This window comes from Scyliorhinus canicula, chromosome 3, assembly GCF_902713615.1.
Source record: "Scyliorhinus canicula chromosome 3, sScyCan1.1, whole genome shotgun sequence".
In the NCBI taxonomy this organism is placed as follows: Eukaryota; Metazoa; Chordata; class Chondrichthyes; order Carcharhiniformes; family Scyliorhinidae; genus Scyliorhinus; species Scyliorhinus canicula.
The window spans coordinates 177,608,613-177,627,881 of record NC_052148.1 but is presented as its reverse complement, the minus strand read 5'-3'; the positions used below and the strand labels follow the sequence as shown (position 1 = coordinate 177,627,881).

General features: G+C 46.2%; 1 protein-coding gene across 1 annotated transcript in view; it reads left to right on the top strand.

Annotated features, from left to right (window-relative positions):
- fras1 (Fraser extracellular matrix complex subunit 1) overlaps positions 1-19,269 on the top strand; it is a 601,677-nt gene that overhangs the window by 519,522 nt on the left and 62,886 nt on the right. The window contains exons 56-60 of the mRNA XM_038791813.1: positions 4,716-5,060; positions 5,385-5,545; positions 9,490-9,637; positions 13,784-13,989; positions 15,661-15,817. Coding sequence (XP_038647741.1) covers positions 4,716-5,060; positions 5,385-5,545; positions 9,490-9,637; positions 13,784-13,989; positions 15,661-15,817 — 1,017 coding nt within the window. The remainder of the gene's footprint in view (positions 1-4,715; positions 5,061-5,384; positions 5,546-9,489; positions 9,638-13,783; positions 13,990-15,660; positions 15,818-19,269) is intronic.

The following is a 19,269-nucleotide window of genomic DNA, read 5'->3' as shown; positions in this document are numbered from 1 at the left end:
ATGTGAACTATAGTAAGTTGATTGTTGACTGGAGCTCTGAAACCAACACTAGGTTGGATAATCCAAGTCACTGCCACAGTCCATTGGTGGAGTTCACGCTCTTGGAATGATGAATAAATTTTGGATATTTCCTCCTCCACGTAAACTTTAATCCAGTTTGCACAAGTGTGCCCTACAGTGTGCTAGATTTTGTTTCTTTGGATAGTTTTAGGAAGATGAGAGAGGGAAACGAGGAAATTATAGACCAATTCACCTAAAATCTGTTGTCAGAAAATTACTAAATTCCATGATTGACGTAAGGATGATGGAATACCTTTTTGTCTGGTGCCCAGAGAGAGCAGCATGGATTTGTAAGATCTAGGTCGTGCCTGAAGGACCTGATTAAATATTTTAACGGTGACTAAAGTAGTGAACAGGGGGATCTCTATGGATGCTATATATAAGGGCTTCCAGGAGGCATTGACAAAGTCCATCATGAGAAACTGGCAGCTAAAATTGGAAGCTCATGGAATTGAAAGCAAATTATTGATTGTTTGGGGAATTGGCTGGGCAGCAAGAGACAGAGAGTAGGCACAATGGCGGAATACTATTGGATTGGATTGGATTTGTTTTGTTGTCACGTGCACCGAGATACAGGGAAAAGTAATCCAGAGAGATCATTCCATACATGAAAAAACAATCATACATAAATACGCAAGTACAACAGTCCAAAGATGTGCAGGTTGGGTGGATTGGTCATGCTAAATTGCCCTTAGTGTCAAAAAAGGTTAGGTGGGGTTACTGAGTTACGGGGATAGGGTGAGGTATGGGCTTAAGTAGAGTGCTTTTTCCAAGGGCCGCTGCAGACTCGATGGGCCGAATTGTCTTCTTCTGCACTGTAAATTCCATGATACTGGCATCCTACAAGTATCTATGTTGGTCGCAACTATTCACCGTATTTATTAATGACCTAGATGATAAGATAAAAAGCCATATATTCAAAATCTATCAATCTGAGTTTTGCATTTAACAATTGATCTAGCATCAATTACCATTTACCAAAAAAAGTTCCAAACCCTACCACCCCTGGAAGGCAGAGGTGTTTCCTAATTTGGCCCATCGAAGGACTGGCTCCAATATTTAGTCTATGTCACTAGTTTTAGACTCCCCAAGCAGCTTATAGGATTTCTCTCTATCTTCCTTATATCTGGAAAAATTCAATCAAAATTCCCGTAATCTTTTAAATTCCAGGGTTTAAATTCTAGTTTCTGTAATCACTCCTTGAAATTTAACCCTCAGAGTTCAGATACCACTTAAGTTTTGCTGAAAAAGAGATATTCTGTTGAAGCTCTTCATCTTGCAATCATCAGGACTGACAGAAGAATACCAAATTTCAAAGGGAACAACAATTTATACTGAATGAGAAAAGGGTGCTAATTGGTCAAGATGTTGCCATAAAAAATGCATCAGAGAACAATTATCTCCCAAGTCTTTGCTTAAATTCTAAAAAAGCGAGTTGACTCTGATAGGTTGAGTCATTGCCATGCACCAGGGTACAGCTGACCCCATACTTCTGTTTAAGTGAAAAATACATAACATCTGGGCATATTCTGCTTGTAGAGGACATGGCCCTGCAATCAGTTGAATCATACAAGATTCTGAATGGGCTTAAGGATAGGCACAGCGGTTGTTTCCCATAGCTGGGGAATCTAGACCACCGCAGGTTTAGGATTAAGGGCTGATCATTTAAAACTGAGATGAATGGAAACTCGTTTACTTAGAGAGCTGTGAATCTTTGGAATTCCCTACCCCAGGGGGCATGCTCTATTGTTGAACATATTAAAGGCTGATAAAGGGGCTTTTCACAGTAACTTCATTTGAAGCCTACTTGTGACAATAAGCGATTTTCATTTTTCATTGACAGATTTTTGTCCTCTAAGATAATTGAGAGAATTGGGGAGGGGGCGGAAAAGTGGAGTTGAAAATCAGCCATGATCATATTGGGTGAGAGTGTGGTCTCAACAGGCATATGGTCTATTCTTGCTCCTATTTCTTTTTTTTTTTTTAGAACAGTACAGCACAGAACAGGCCCTTCGGCCCTCGATGTTGTGCCGAGCAATGATCACCCTACTCAAACCCACGTATCCACCCTATACCGTAACCCAACAACTCCCCCCCTTAACCTTACTATTAGGACACTACGGGCAATTTAGCATGGCCAATCCACCTAACCCGCACATCTTTGGACTGTGGGAGGAAACCGGAGCACCCGGAGGAAACCCACGCACACACGGGGAGGACGTGCAGACTCCACACAGACAGTGACCCAGCCGGGAATCGAACCTGGGACCCTGGAGCTGTGAAGCATTTATGCTAACCACCATGCTACTGTGCTGCCCCTTATATTAGCTCTGAGGTTCTACTGTATTTGTCTTTTTGGGATGAAGGTAAGAGAAAGTAGGAAGATGTTCCTGCCTTCAAATCTGACTGCATTCTTGTAGATATTTGTATCAATACCAGATATCCTATTCTCTGGCTCATTAGCCTCAGCATGTCAATAAGTAGGATCTTTAGACTGGACTGCATCTTCCAAATCAGCTCTGTAAATTTACTCACTAGTACCACAGATTTCATTGTGAAAAAAGATGTAATACCCTAGTCTCAGCTTTAAAAGCATAGACAACTATACCCATTGACTGAGCATGGGTAGTTGTTCATATTTACCATCTGGGTGTTGAGCATTGCCTGGATAGACCGTATCGGGGTAGTTATACACACTTTCACAATCAGCCAGATTCAACACGAAATATTGGCAATCACAGCAGCTCTGACAGCATCTGTGGAGAGAGAAGAGAACTAAAGTTTCAAGTCTGGATAACTCTTTGTCAAAGCTTTGTCATAGAGCCATCGAGACTTGAAACGTTAATTCCCTTCTCGCCACAGATACTGTCAGACCTGCTGAGGTTGTCCGGTATTTTTTGTCTTTTTGTGCCAGATTTTCCATTCATTTCACCTTTTGCTGTCTGTCCTGAAATAAGCAAAATGAAGAGCTGGGCATGCAATCTTCTGGTCTTGAGACTTAGTACCAAACCATGAGGCTCATTTATTTACTGAGCCATCAGATTAGCTTTTGTTATTCTCCCTCAGGTAGTCCTGCCAAGGATCACTTGTGACAAATAGCGATCAGCCATTTTGATTTACAGACCACACTTAAAATTGTAATACAGCTTCACATGTTTAAATGAGTTTGCAATTTGTCTCTCTCTGACTGATTAGAACTCCTCTAGTTACATAGTGACATATTGCTTTATCTTAATTACTTTCTGAAAGATGACTCCTCTGACAATAATCAAATAGAATGTGGCGACGAGGGGCTTTTCACAGTAACTTCATTTGAAGCCTACTTGTGACAATAAGCGATTTTCATTAACCAAAGTTCAGGATGTCAGATGCTATCCCATGTGTTTATAGGTTGGTCTGTATTTTGCAACTAAGAACCTTCTGAATATGCCTATCTCAAACCATTTTTAGTATAAAATATGGCCACCAAGCAATGTTACGCATCACAATGTAATTTGTAGAAATACTTTAATAATGAACAACAATAAAGTCAGAAAAGAGAACACCAGAATAAGAATTGCATGCGTGTTTCCAATTCCTGGGTATGTTTTAATGCATTTGTGCCATTTTTTTCTTTTGTGCTATCTAAAAATTAATTGGGTTAATTTTGTTAAAATAACGTGCAGAAGGATTTGATGTGATTTTACACAAAATATTGGACTTAAATAGTGCACAGAAAACTTATGGAGAAAATATGAATCAGTAACCCTCCAAGTGCTGGGTTTAACACTCATCCCCTGCTGGCAGGATTGAAAGCAGGGGGCCACCTTCCTACTCGCCTCTTGCCCATCAGCATTCGACCAGTGATGGGGCTGGTGTCAGGCAGCCCACCTGCCAGTGGGCCAATTAAGACCCTTGAGTGGGCAATTGAAGGACCTCATCCCCCCCGTGCCTGTTAGGCCCACACCAAGCAGTCAGCCCGACAAGCTGATGTTGGATGGGAGGGTCCCACAGGCCCATCAGAGGGGCCTCACCAATTCACCCTTCCCCCATGGCCTTTCAAGCCCCTACCCTCACACACCCCCTCGCTGACCCCAAAACATTTACGCAGTTCCGATCTGCTGCAGCTCACCTCCTCGTTACCCGAGAGCAGTACCGTTGGTGGCCATCATACCCACTCGACCTACCAGTATGTTGAGAGCTGCTAGCCTCTGATGGCTGGAGATTCCTGTCGCTGAGGGGGCAGACATCTCTCCTCCAGTCTATTAACAACCAGTTGCCAGATAAATGACCACAGGTGTTGCTCCTCTGGATGGGTTCCCTGCCTGATCTTTTAGCTGGGAGGGGGGTGGGGGGGGGGGGGGGGGGGGGAGGGACCGGGACACCCTATGTAATCTAGCCCCAAGAGTTTTGCTACATTTTGGATGACACTCTTTACTATTGCTTCCACAGGCAAAAGTTACTTTCTCATGTATGACAGATGCTGTTTTCTTGTCCCTGCTTGACTGAATACTGGATGCAGCATGATACTGAGGTGTTATGAAGCGTAGAATTACAAAAAAAAATTAAAGCTAAACGACAATTGCTCCTAACTCTAACTCTGGTTATACATGACCCTGATGTGATTTGAAAAATACATATCCATCTATCTCTTTGGAACTTTTATCATTCCACAGGGGACACCAGTAGTACAGTTTCAGCCATCTGCTATACTGTACCAAAAACAGCCAAAGGCAGCAGCCTGTATGCATTGGAATCCGGCTCAGATTTCAAAACCAGAGGAATGACACATGAGAATCACGTGGTCTTTGGCCCTGGTGTAAGCATGTCAACATGCGATGTCAAGCTGATTGATGACAGTGAGTATGAGGAGGAGGAGGACTTTGAGATCGCCCTGGCTGATGCGTCTGACAATGCACGGATTGGGGAAGTTGCAGCTGCCAAAGTGATTATAAATGGTCCCAATGATGCCTCATTGGTGTTTCTTGCAAACTCTTCCTTCACTGTTAGTGAAGATGCAGGTATGTGCATGATTATTCCTGTTATCATGAATCAGCTGGTGTGTCTGATAGCAGCATCACAAACTGTAAAGTTATAGAAAGCGTGATGGATTTAAAATATATTCTGCATTATTTTTCTATTTATTTTGATAATACATAGACATTGGATACAATTTTGGTCAAGTAACTGCGACGACCCAAGTGTCTGCCTTAATGTAATGAAATATGTGATTGTAATTTAAAGATTTAAATTTATAAAATATAGTACTTCAGGAGTAGTACAAGAGCTGCAGTTTCTCACCAGACTGGCATTATAATGTCATCCTGAAATGTATTTATTTATAGGTTCCATTGAAATACCAGTTATCAGACATGGCAGTGATTTGTCCACCCCCACTTCAGTGTGGTGTGCAACACGCCCTTCAGACCCTCCTTCTGCAACTCCAGGCATTGACTATATCCCCAGTTCGAAGAAGATTCACTTTGCACCTGGTAAAACAGAAGAGGTAAATGCCCTTCATCTAAAATAGTATCACAATTTGCACAGAGCTGTGTTTAAACCAAGGCATTGATTCAGTGTACGGTGACAATATATACAAAATGAAAATTCATTTGCAAATGGTTTTACACCTCTGATTCTTCGCATATCGGCTGGATTCTCCATTTTGCGACGCCAGAAGTGAGAATCGTGATCGTGCAGAGAATCCCATAAAATCGAACAAATCTGTTTTGCGCCTGATTCCGACACCATGCTCTGGTCCCAAGCTGGCAACGATATCAATGTTTGCATCCCGCGCTGGCAGATCCATGCAAAGCTATCATTTGCATGTATCTTAATATCATTGAAGGCTTGGATACTTCATACTCCACCCCTCCATCTCTCTTAGGCTGAACCCACGTAGGCACAAATTAGTGCAAGCATTTACAAGCGGGGTCTGGGCGCCATGGTTGCCGAGGAGCAGCGGAAGGCTAAAAAGCTTCAAATTGTCGGGTTTGTTGGAGGGTGGCTGCCCAGTCGGGTTACGATAGTAGTGAACAACTTACTGCCAAGTCCGTGGACTCGGGGTGTCTCCTTCAGGATCGGGATGGACTGGCTTAGACCGCCATTGTTGCAGTATTACGTTTAAACACACCGCTTTGGTGCTACTTGCAGGCTCCTGGCTGCTCACACTGCTGACTGCTCCTGTGAATACATCGAGAACCTCTGGTCATCTGGGAGCCCACCCAGGCAGCCCCTCTGGACACCCTCATATCCCAGCTATATCATCAAGGGGATGGGCATGGTCAAGCGCAATAAGGACCAACAAGGCGTTGGCACTCCCCAGAAGCACTGTCCCACTTCGGAGGAAGCAGGGGATCAACAGAGAGCCAAAGGACACCTGCGCTGTAGCCTTGAAACCATCCTTGGTTCTCTATCCCTCTCAGGGCAGAGACCTCAAATCCTCAGGATCACTAGCTGCCTCCTCCTGGTGAGGCTGGCAGCGCTGATTGTGTTTGCCACCATCTCCCAGGCATTGTTCAGGAAGGCAGGCTCGAGCCTGTGGCCCACCCTGGGGAAGAGAGTGTCCGTCCTCACTGTCATGAAGCTGTGAGTGCACCTCGGACTCCTGACCTCGGGGGAGGGAGGGGAGTGGGGGGGCAGGGGTTTGCGGGGCAGGTCTTCTGTGTACCATCTTTGAGGCTGCAGTGAATGTGTGATACATGGAGTGCTTAAAAACAGCTCCAGTGTGCACCAGATGTTCGGGGAGTCCTGCGAACCACGCCCATATGTTCTGGGCATGCCCAGCACTGGAAGAATTCTGGAAGGGGGTGGCGGGGACGGTGTCGAGGGTGGTTGGATCCAGGGTCAAACCAGGGTGGGGACTCGCGATTTTTGGGGTTGGGGTGGAGCCGGGAGTGCAGGAGGCGAAAGAGGCCGGTGTCCTGGCCTTTGCGTCCCTAGTAGCCCGTCGAAGGATTCTGTTACAATGGAAGGATGCAAGGCCCCCAAGCGTGGAGACCTGGATCAGTGACATGGCGGGATTTATAAAATTGGAAAAGGTCAAATTTGCCCTGAGAGGATCAATACAAGGGTTCTATAAAAGATGGCAGCCTTTTCTGGACTTCCTGTCTCAGAGATAGGTGACTTGGTCAATAGCAGCAGCAACCCGGGGTGGGGGGGGCGCATTATTGTAGTGTTTATTCTGTAACTTTATCGTGTGTTAATTTGCGTTGTTGTTAAAATGCTGGATTGTTCATGGGGATGGGGCGAATGTATATGATTGTTAATATTATTGTTACTTTCGGTATTTTACTAAGGTGCGTCAATGTTGTATAAAATCAAAATTTTTCAATAAAATTGTTTTTAAAAAAAAAACAGCTCCAGCTGGCAGGGTCTTTGACACTAGTTCCGGTGCAGGTGGTTAAAAGGCCGCTGAGTCAGGAACTGCTCTCAATTTGTGCCGGCAGAGTGCTGGCCCATTTGCGTGTCCTGACTTGCTTACCGAATAGCGGCCCCAACTGAAGTGCGAATCGCACGCTATTGAGTTCCAGCAGCAACACTTAAGGCGCGATTTAACAGAAAAGTTTCTAAGTGTCATTTGCGGCAGGTTTTGCTGGGGGTTTCCCCAATGAGTTCCCCACCGCTATCTAAAAACACTTGGTCACTTTTTTGGGACCTTTGAGTTTCCCATCGGTTTAGCCCACACTTAGAATCATTTTCATCACTAAGGAGCTGAATGCGGGGATTGGGCTGCCATTTCGAAAGGGTGTCCCGATCTCTATATTTTTAATGTATTTTATTCCAAACTTATATAAAAGGTGACAAAACATAAACAATTTGGGAAGCGAACTCCCCAACGCACAATTATATAGTTTATACAAATTTTACTAGCAGTCTTTTCACTCAGTCTGTTTAACCCCTAAATTACCTGTTATATCTTGGACCCCATTTCTGGACCCAAGTTCCGAATATCTCCCTATCATGACACCGGACTCTTCAGATCCTTCCATCACTTGAACAGTTTCCAATTTCCTAGCTCGCCATCTCCTTTCACCATGGATGTCCAAGCCATTGACACCCCCATCACACACCAGGACATTTTGAGTGTTCTCTGCTTCCTCCTTGAACAGAGACGCAGCCAGTCCCCATCCACCACTACCATTCTCCACCTGGCTGAAGTTATTCTCACATTGAACAACTCCTGCTTCGTCTTCACACACTTGCTGCAAATAAAAAGTGCTTCTTTCCGTACTTGTTTGGGTCATGTCACATCTGCCTCTTCACAGGATATGTGGAACATTCTTTGTTCCAGTCCTACTCCCACCCTCACCTCTTCTCCAGTATTGTATTGTATTGATTGTATTGATGCTGTTTCCTGCTCTTAATTCTTTTACTTTGCTTTCAGATGACAGCTATTCGGGATCCTACCATTCGCACCTGTCCCATTACCACTCCCTTTAGCCTTACCCATGAAATCTTTTATGATTTTATGTCTCCTGCACTCTACCTTCTCATGGGCTTTCCCATCTCTTCTTCTTTCCACCCTCCCCAATTTACATGTTCAAAACGTATTACATTTCTAAAGCTTTCTGGTGAAAGGAGACAGACCTGAAATGTCAACGCTGGGTGGAATTTAATGCCTTCCCCATGGCAGGTTTGGCGGTGAGGTGCATTTAATCTGGTGGTTTGGAGGGGGGGTGGGGGGCTGCCTCCTTCCTATTTCTGTTCTGTTGATGTTTGTGGCAGGAAGATCCATGGACAGCCTTCAGCCCTGTCACCAATTGAAGCCCTTAACTGGACAATTAATACCCAATAGATGTCTTCATCCTGCCACCACTGGGTTTCATCCAACAGTGAGTGGGAGACTCACCATGCACGAAACCCTGGCCTGTTTGCTTGCCGGCTTTCAGGAGGGAAAGGTGGATGTCCCTCATTGGTGCCTGGTTGAGGGACCTAACATCAGGAAGGGGGCATGTGCTTGCTGAGAGCAATCCTCTACCCTTGTTGCTGACACCAATTCATGACCACCCTCCCACAATTACTCACTGGGTCTGCGTCTTTGGCAATCATCGGCCTCAGATGGGTGCATTACTAGCAGCAGCCACAACCTTCCCTGTGATGGTTGCTGAAGAGCTGCCAGCCTGTGATTGGCAGGCAGTGCTTGGCATGCAGTTCTTCTGCCCCCAAGGCCCTTGATCCTGGGAAGGCTCGCCGCTGCCCAGTTAAATGTCTGATTGGCACTTAATATGGTGCACCTTCATGAAAATAGGCGATGCGGGTATGTCACTGGCACTCCAGCCAGTGGGCAAGACCCCATCAACTTCATTGAATACCACCTTCTGTTTCTCTCTCCATAGACACTGGCAGATCTGCTGAGTCCAGCACTTCCAGCACTATCTGTTTTAATTCCTAGCAATAGAGCCATTTGTTGACTGAGGTTACTTAAAAATCCTCCTTTTATCCTTACAGACCTGCACTTTAACAATTCTGGATGATGTACAGAATCCAATCATTGAAGGGAATGAAACTTTCATTGTATTCCTGAGCTCAGCACAAGGAGCAGAGCTAACTAAACCCTACCAGGCTACCGTTTCTATCAATGACACCTATCAGGACGGTAGGTTGCTTGAGTAACAGTTTAAGCAGAAAGTCTGAAATGTATCTTTGTAAATTTAATATCCAAACCTGATACTCTTGCAGGAAAGTTAGTGAATTTGAATGGATGTCTGCTGTAAATTTGTTAATAATTTGCTAATAATTATTTTGCAATAATTATTAACATGGTAAATTGCTGCTAAATTATGCAGTTTTTCAATTCCTTAATCAGAAATGCTGTAACGGAAGTTAACTGCATACTAAGCTGTTTCTCACTAAGTGTTGAAAGGAAGATTGCATGGGAATTTCACCAGTGAATGTGACGTACTTTGTGTTCCTGTTACCCTTAAATAGTACATTATGATCAAATTCGTGATTTAGAATGGAAATAAACAGTAGATTTATTTACATGCTGGGTTGGGTTACTAACCTGTTTATGTTTAGATGTTTTCATGAAACCTGGTTTCATAATTCTCTGTTACGCAGCACCTTGATTTTCAACCTTTTAACCTTATTTGTGAATCACTCCATGCAACCCCCACCCCCCAGCTCTGTAATCTATTCCGAGTTTTCTGCGCTCCTCTCATTCTGGCGTTTTGAGCATCCCTGATGTTAATTGCTCCAACATTGGTAATGGACCTTCAGCTGCCAACACCCTGAGCTCTGATACCATCTGTGTGTTTGTGTTTTCTATGGGTGGAGGACACCTAAAATAGTTCAGGTGCCACACCCATAATACACTAGGTGGGCAGGTGCTGCAATCGGCAGCCCGCCCACCATATGTAAATAAATAATTAACAGTTATTTAGGCATGAGATGGTGAGCAGGAATGGAGGCATTTTTAAAGGCCTTCATGAGAAAGGACAGGAAGGGAGGCACAACATTCAGGGTTGTCCTACATGAATCTATGTACTGCCACCAGTCTGATAGAACCTGGCTCCCCACCACCGTCTGCCCAATCAGTGGGCTCTGGATTTCCTTCCTGCCCTAAAACCACAGGACTTACCTTCTCGGTGCAGCCATGATATTCTCCAGGCCTACTTCCTGGCAACACCCACTACTGAGCTTGAGTGCTCGCGGGACAGATGGAGCTGCCAGTCAATCAGATTGGCAAGCAGCTCCTAAGGACAGAGCTTCCATCCTGAGTGAGAATCATAGAATCCCTACAGTGCAGAAGGAGGCCATTCGGCCCATCGAGACTGCACCGACCCTCCGAAAGAGCATCCTACCCATGCCCAAACCCGACATTATCCCCATAAACCCACCCAGGGCCAATTTAGCATTGCCAATCCAGCTAATCGCATATCTTGGAGGGGCAGAAGTTTCCTTGCTCACCAATTTAGTCTACCTGCAACATGTTGTGGGCTACCACACAGTGTGTTGGCTTCTAATTTACTTTATTTCCCAGAGTTGAGCATACCTTCCCCTCCATGCAAAATGCAGCCCCTCCTGGTCGGCGCCTTCTCGTCCTCCTCCTCAGACGTGGCCACATGTTCCTCCTCCTCCTCCACCTTGTCGCATTGCTGCTGTGCCAGGTTGTGGAGGGCACAGCAGACCACAACTCAGGCAACCCTCCGGGGTATGTACTGTAGTTCATCATCAGGGTGTTGAGGCATCGCAACCGAATTTTCAGGAGTCTGATGCACAGCTCAGTGACAGCCCAGATGGCTGCATGGGCCTTGTTATATCAGGTCTCCACATTGGTCACCAGCCTCCATAATGGCATCATTAGCAAGGTCCTCAGCGGGTACCCCTTATCACCCAAGAGCTAACCGGCATTCCTGGGTTGGTCCTCGAAGAGGCCAGGGATGTCCGATTGCCCAGGTTGTAGCTGTCGTGCACACTCCTTGGGAGAGTGCACATGCAAGCATGATCCTCATGTGGTGGTCACACACGAGCTGGACGATCAGGAAGTGGAACCCTTTCCTGATGATGTAAGGCACTTCCAGGTGGCCCGGTGAGTGCAAGTCAACATGCGTGCTGTCTATATGGTGGAGAATCCTGCTGCCCGGGCATCTTATTGGGCTTGGTCCATGTCAAAGTTTATGTAGCTCACTGCGCAGGCAAAGAGGGCATCCGTGACCTCACGGATGCACTTGTGGGTTGCAGCTTGTGAGATGGCGCACAACTCTCCACTCGAGCCCCAGACTGATCCTGAGGTTCAGTGCTGCGGTGCCCTTGATGGCCACCGGGAGCAGGTATCCTCCTCCTCCACGTGGCACCAAGTCTGCGAGGACATGGCACAGGTGCCGTACTGTCCCCTTGTTGAGGCGGAGCCTCCTGCGGCACATGCTGTCCATCATCTGTTCAAAAGACCAACTACACCTGTACACCTTGGGCCATCGCATCGAGCCTCTATTGACGCTGCTGCCACCCCCTTCTCTGGCTTCTGGCCACCTGGCCTGCCAGCAGCAACACAAGGGCATCTTCTACGGGGACCAAGATATCATCCATTCCATGTAATATCTGTCAGGATTTGGTGAGGGTATGAGACTGACAACCAGTGGTGACTTCCATCCCGGCACCCTACATTCCCCATTGCTGCCTCCACCAACCACACACCCCCTGCCATCCGACATGCTCGGCCCACGTACTACAGCCACAGCCACAGCAGAGGCCCCTGACCTCTAGATCCCAAAGCCTGGACCTCCAGACACCTGCACGTATGGATGCTAGTCTCCTCCCCGGTGCACACACCCACCCTCTCGTCACTGAAATGTGCCCTGGATGTTCGGATGTTAGGTGTTACATCCCGTGCTATTGCCTCTCACACTGTTCAGGTACAGTGTTCAGGCATCACGGTCTGTTTGGGATGCTAGGCAATAACTCCCACATGCTATATGGCACACCTACCAACAGGAATCCACTTGGGAGCTGTGAAGTGGTCACTTAACTACGATTGCCTATTCCCAATTAACAATCGCCTTCAGCCGCATGGCCGGAGGCCTCCGCGGTCAGTGGGAGTTATGGGTGGTCGGTGAGGGGCTGGGGTTGCCCCCCGGAACAGGAACACATGATCCAGGGGTGGCATGGTGGACCCGCGCGTGCTGGGACACCCATCTCCCCGCCCCCCCCTCCAGGTCCGCACCCTCCCAACCACCGATGGTGGGCCACCTTAACTGAGACCGGCCCTCGGTGCTCCCCCACCTCACCCTCTGAGCACTGGGGCAGCAACCCGAGTGCCTCCGGGCTCATTGCCCGGAAGCAAAGATGGCCAATAATCTCCTTGGTTCCCCACAGCCGCACTTCCACTAGCTTCACAGTTTTGAAAAAGTGTACCAATTGATGCCCTCATGACCACTCGCTTGGGAGGCAGTTAGATCACGGGAGACCATTAGATAGGGGGTCGCTCCTTTGGCCGTACGTGGTTATTATTGTTGTCTCGCCACACCATGGCATGTTTCTGATTTCGCTAATGGGAGCGGGCCAGTTAGATCACAAATCGATCGGCGCCCGCGCGGTTCTCATTTTTGGCCTCTCCTGAGATCTAACGGCCTTGTTGCATTCTCGCTTAAGTGCAACGTGGCCATTAAATCGTGCCCTCTTTCTCTCTCTGTCTCTCTCTCTCCTCCCTCTCTTTCTCTGTCTCTGTGTCTCTCTCTTTCTCTCTCTCTCCTCTCCCCCCCCCCCCCCCCTCTCTCTGTGTCTCTGTCTCGTACATCTGCATTGGTCAGGGGCTGGAAATCAAAAGGCATTCTTCCTTCTACATCCTTCATGGATTGGAAGAGATTGGATTTGGTTTAGTAGGTGTTGGGGAGAACACAAACGTGACTATGTTGTCATGATAATCCAAGATAGGTGATCTCCTACTCCAAAGTGATATAAACTTGGTGTATGTGCTGCTATCAATTAGTATATCAAATCAAGGTTAAAAATGTATTAATAGAAAGCAAAAGAAGGGATTTCAGATGCTGGAAATGTTGATAACATTCAGGTTAGTCAGCATCTATGGAGTTCATATTTCTGGTGTGGACACATCATTAAAACAAAGGGCAGTATTAAAACTACAGTTACCATTCTCTTCACAAAATTAAGAGCACAGTTGCAATGTACAAAAATGTATTGTAACATGTAAATGAGGTTATGCTTGATAAACCTCAAATTAGACAGAATTACTTTATTGCTATTGTAATTAAAAGAGAATTGTAAGCCTTACTTGATATTTCAGTTCCTAGTATGCAGTTTGGTAAGGACATCTACAGAGTGAAGGAGAAGGAAGATGAATTACATGTTCCCATTATCCGAACTGGTGATCTGAGCTATGAGTCTTCTGTGAGATGCTATACTCGACAGCTGACTGCAGAGGTGATGGAAGATTTTGATGAAAGGAGGAATTCCGATGACTCGCGCCTTACATTCCAGAAGGGAGAAAAGGTAAACCTCTCTTGAACTTGTCCAGGCATATATTTGCTTACTCGTGATTTCCTTCGAATTGGAGAGGAATGTCAGCGTCATAGTAGTTATGCCATTCTGCACTTCATAGAGGCAGCTTGATGCCAATAAACATATCTTATATTCATCCACGGGTTAGGATCAGCATTGATTGGACATGCACCATGCCCTTGAGAAGATGGTGGTGAGCCATGTTCCCGCTAAGCTGTGCAGTCACATGGCAATGCAACAAACCGTAGGTTACCATGCAGACCAAGCACAAGACGTCTGCTTTAGATTGTTCCATACTTAAGAAAATTGACAACATGCTAAAAAGAAATACTGAGGAACATTGGTGAGCTGCCTTCTTGAGACATTGCAGTCCAGTTTGTGAAAGTACTCCCACAGTGCAGTTAGGGAGGGAGTTCTAGTGAGGAATGGCAATATATATCTAAGTCAATTTGGTACATGGCTTGGACAGAAACTTGCAGATGGTAGTGTTTTGCGTGCTCCTGCTGGCCTTGTCCTTCGAGGTGGTGAGACTATGAGTTTGAAAGATGCTGTCGAAGGAGCCTTGGTAAGTTGTTGCAGTGCATCTTGTAGAGGGAACACACAGCTGCCACATTGCACTGATAGTAAAGAAGTTTAAGTAATGGATAGGATGCCGTTCAATCTGGTTGCTTTGACCTGGATCCTGTCAAATTCCTCGATTGTTGTTTAGGTTGCCGTCATCTAGTCAAGTGGAGAGAATTCCATTAAACTCCTGACCTGTGCCTTGTAAATGGTGGACAAGCTTTGTGGAGTAAGGGGGTGGGTGACTTACCACACGATACCCAGCCTCAGACCTGTTCTTATAATTACAGAACTTATATGGCTGGTCCAGTTATGCCTGGCCTTGGCTGACCAACTCTCGGGGGGGGGGGGGATTAAGGGGTACTTTGGTGTGGGGGACCATACGAGTGAGCAGGGTTGCTGGCAAACCCGTCAGATTAGGAAGCTGGAAGTAGTGCAAATGTGCATACAGCAGTTAGGAGGGTAGGAAAGGTTGGCCATTGGAGCTTTGGGGAGATGGAGGGTGAAATTGACAAAGGGGAGGGATAAGACTTCTTTGAGGATCCAAGTGGGGCATTCTAGCTCCTCCTGGCCCATAACAATTTTGAAACAAGGACCTGCCTTGGGAAGCCCACAATCTTCATTTTCCTTTCTGCCAACAACTGTAAACTTTTAAATGGCACTCTCAATTGGAATGGGAGACTGACTTGAATGTTCCACCTTTCTGGAGCAGGAGAGTTGGATGCCAAGAAACCCACTGCTACAAAAATAACAATGGCATGTTCTCGGCGGATTGAAGTCCTGTTCACTGGCTTTGAATTTTTAATTCACCCCCACCGATCTTGGTGGGTTACGACTGAAGCCTGGGTCTCTGCCACCACTTTACCAAACGCTGCCATGAACCTCAAATTGTGGTCTTTCTATTGGCTGAGGCAATCAGTAAGACATTCTCTTCTATGATTTCTGGGATTGTTGGGAACTCAAATTCATATGGATATGACGGCTGTTTCTTATCATAAGACAATATATATTTTGAAATCACTAAACTACATCTAAACTATGCAGGATGTAAAGTCTCAACTTGGACAGAAACAATTTTCTTTTCTCCTATGAAACAAACAGGTGAAGAACTGCACGGTGTTGATAAATGACGATACAATCTTTGAGCCTGAGGAAAGGTTCCAGCTCCACCTGGGCAACCCCTTGGGCAATCATTGGAGTGGAGCCAAAGTTGGAAAAAATGATGTAGCCACTGTAACTATATCAAATGATGAAGATGGTAAGATACTTTATTCTTTCAGAACCTTTTAAATCACTATTGAAGGCTGTATATTATGCCGTATCATTATAGCTACCAGTAGTTTATAGTTTACATTATATATGGGAGCATTGGCTGGGATTCTCCCCTACCCGGCGGGGCGGGGGGTCCCGGCGTTACCGGAGTGGCGAGAACCACTCTGGCGTCGGGCCTCCCCAAAGGTGCAGAATTCTTCGCACCTTTAGGGGCTAGGCCTGCACCGGAGTGGTTGCCGCCCCGCCGACTGACGCAAATGGCCTTTGGCGCAATGCCAACTGCTGCCACGGCTGGCCGAAAGGCCTTCGCCGGTTGGCGAGAGTCTGCACATGTGCCGGAGCGTCAGCGGCCGCTGACGTCACCCCGGTGCATGCGCGGTGGAGGGATCTCTTCCGCCTCCGCCATGGTGGAGGCCGTGGCGACGGTGGAAGAAAAAGAGTGTCCCCACGGCACAGGCCCGCCCGCCGATCGGTGGGCCCCGATCGCGGGCCAGGCCACTGTGGGGGCACCCCCCGGGGCCCGCTCGCGCCGCCTGCTCCCGCCAGCACCAGAGGTCGGCGGGAGAGGCCTGACAGCGGCTGGACTTCGGCCCATTGCGGGCCGGAGAATCGCCGCGGGGGGGGGGGGGGGGGGGGGGTCGCCAACTGGCGCGGTGCGATTCCCGCCCCCGGGGGGGTCGGAGAATTCTGCCCAAGGTGCTATTTTGCTCTTTTCAAAGGAAAAAGTGGTCCAAGACAGACAGTAAGACCCAATATTTGAGGTCCAGAGGCATTAATTTAGTGAGCAGGATAGTGATTAATTGGTGAGTGTAACAAGTTATTTCCCCCTTTAAATTGGGCACTGAAGGGCTAGAAGCTTCAGGTATAGGTCCCAAAAGGTATACTCATTGTATTAAATTTATAGTTTACCTAGTTAATATAACTACATATAATTATTGAATCATATTTCAAAAAATTAAAAGCCTTATTAGTTAAACAGAATAAAAAGAGATGGCAGGGCAGGTGTTATATTGCAGCAGTAGAACGTGGGAGCTGGTGTACAACAATATGATCCACGGCAACCACATCCGTGTAAGTGTCTGCAGCTCAGAAAACATGGAGTCAGAGTTGATGACCTACATCCTGAAAGTCAACTCTGTGATGCATCACAGAGAAGAAAATATTTACCTGGACACTGAATTCCAGGAGGCAGTCACATCCATAAGATTCAAATTGGTCCATGGTCAGGAACAAAAGGGGTAGCACAGTGATTAGCACAGTTGCTTCACAGCTCCAGGGTCCCAGGTTCAATTCCCGGCTTGAGTCAATGTGTGTGCGGAGTCTGCATGTTCTCCCTATGTCTGCATGGTTTCCTCCCACAGTCCAAAGCTGTACAGGTTAGGTGGACTGGCCATGCTAAATTGCCCTTGGTGTCCAAAAAGTTTAGGTGGGGTTACTGAGGTAGGTTCGAAGTGTGGGCTTAAGTGGGGTGCTCTTTCCAAGGGCTGGTGCAGACTCGATGGGCCGAATGGCCTCCTTCTGCACTGTAAATTCTATGATCTATGAAAAGGCTTTAACGAGACTGAGGCAGGAATGGGGATCCAGAAGGTAGCACTGAGGGTACCTAAGCCCCTGCACTTGTGAAACAGGAACGAGGTTCTTGCAGACTGGGTGGACAATTGCATGGAAGATGGGCAAAATGATCTCAACACTTTGGTATAGAGCGCCATCCAAGTAGGGAAATAAAAAGGAGTTTAATAGTTGTAGGACACAGGATAGTTAGGGGGATAGATACTGTTCACTGCAGTCACGAACACGAGTCCTGAAGGCTGTGTTGTTTGCCTGGGTGACAGACATCTCCTCAGGCTGGAAAGGGAAATGGGAGGGGAAAGATCAGTTCCAATGGTCCACATAATGAACAGCTTAGGGTGGCATTAAAATGCAGAATCCCCAAGGTAATAAATAATCTCTGGAATACAAGCCGAGTGTCCAGCAAATAAGGATAAATAAGATTAGACAGTAAATGTGAGGCTTAAAGATTGGTATGGATGAAATAGGTTATATAGAGGGGTTGCAGCGAAGGTTTATCAGACTGATTCCTGGGATAGCAGAACTGACTTATGAGGAAAGGTTGAGTCAGTTAGGATTATGTTCGCTGAAGTTGAGAAGAATGAGGGATAAATCTCCTTGGGACCTATAAAATTCCAAAGGACTAGATTGGGTAGATGCAGGAAGGATGTTCAAGATGATGGGGGTGCCCAGTCCAGGGGTCATACTCTAAGGATATGTGGCAAATCATTTTGGACTGAGATGAGGAGAAATTGCTTCATGCAATGAGTGGTGAGCCTGTGGTTTTCACGACCACAAAAAATATTTACAGCCAAAAAATTATATGTTTTCAAGAAGGATTTAGATAGAGTTCTTGAGGCTTAAAGGATCAAAGGATATGAGGAGAAAGCAGGAACAGGTTATTGAGTTGGATGATAATGAATGGCAGAGCAGGCTCGAATTTTGGATATGGTCCCAGTAACTATCACTATCTTCGACTATTCCTGCTCCTGTTTTCTATGTTTCTATGTCTTGATTCATGGGACACTATCATCAGTCCTGAGAAAAGAGGGAGCTGTTCTGTTGGGACAGCTTCATCTGAACCAGGTTGAGATTAGTTTTCTGGCAAATCAAATAACTACAGCTGTAAAGAGGGTTTTAAACAAAATACTGTGGGGAAGGGGCCTAATTTATAAATTTAATAGGAAAAAACAAGGCAATAGTGCAAGGTATCACTGCACCAGATGATAACCAGAGTGTGACGGGAAGGGGCTGAAAATATAAACATAAGAGGGCACAACAAATAGGGTCGGAGTAGAAAAATAAGGAAAAAGACAGTATTAAACCCTCTTTATCTGTACACCTACACCATTTTTAACAAGATAAATAAATTGACAACATAACCACCAAGGGAACAGGCTATTTTAGCCTGGTAATCAGACATTATTAATTCATGACCTCAGTGAGAAATTAGGGTCTGAAACTAGTGTCTCAAACATAAACAAAGGTGTAAAGATAAAGTTGGTTGATGAAGACTGGAGAAAGAGCACAACTAAAGAAACAGTACTAGGAAAACTAATGGGATGAAAGGCTGATAAGTCCCCTGACGTGATAGCCTACATTCTAAGATGTTAAAAGAAGTGATTGCCACATCAATCGGTTCATTGGCTGTAATCTTCCAAAATTCCCTAAATTCTAGAAGGTCCCAGCTGGTTGGAAATCTAAATGTAGCACATCAATTCAAGAAAAGTAGCCACAATGTGGAGATATCGGCATTGGACTGGGGTGGGCACAGTGGGCACTCACCTGAGGAAGGAGCCGTGTTCCGAAAGCTAGTGATTCCAAACACATGTTGGAATTTAACCTGGTGTTGTAAGACTTCTTACTGTATTCAGGAAAAGAGGAAGACAG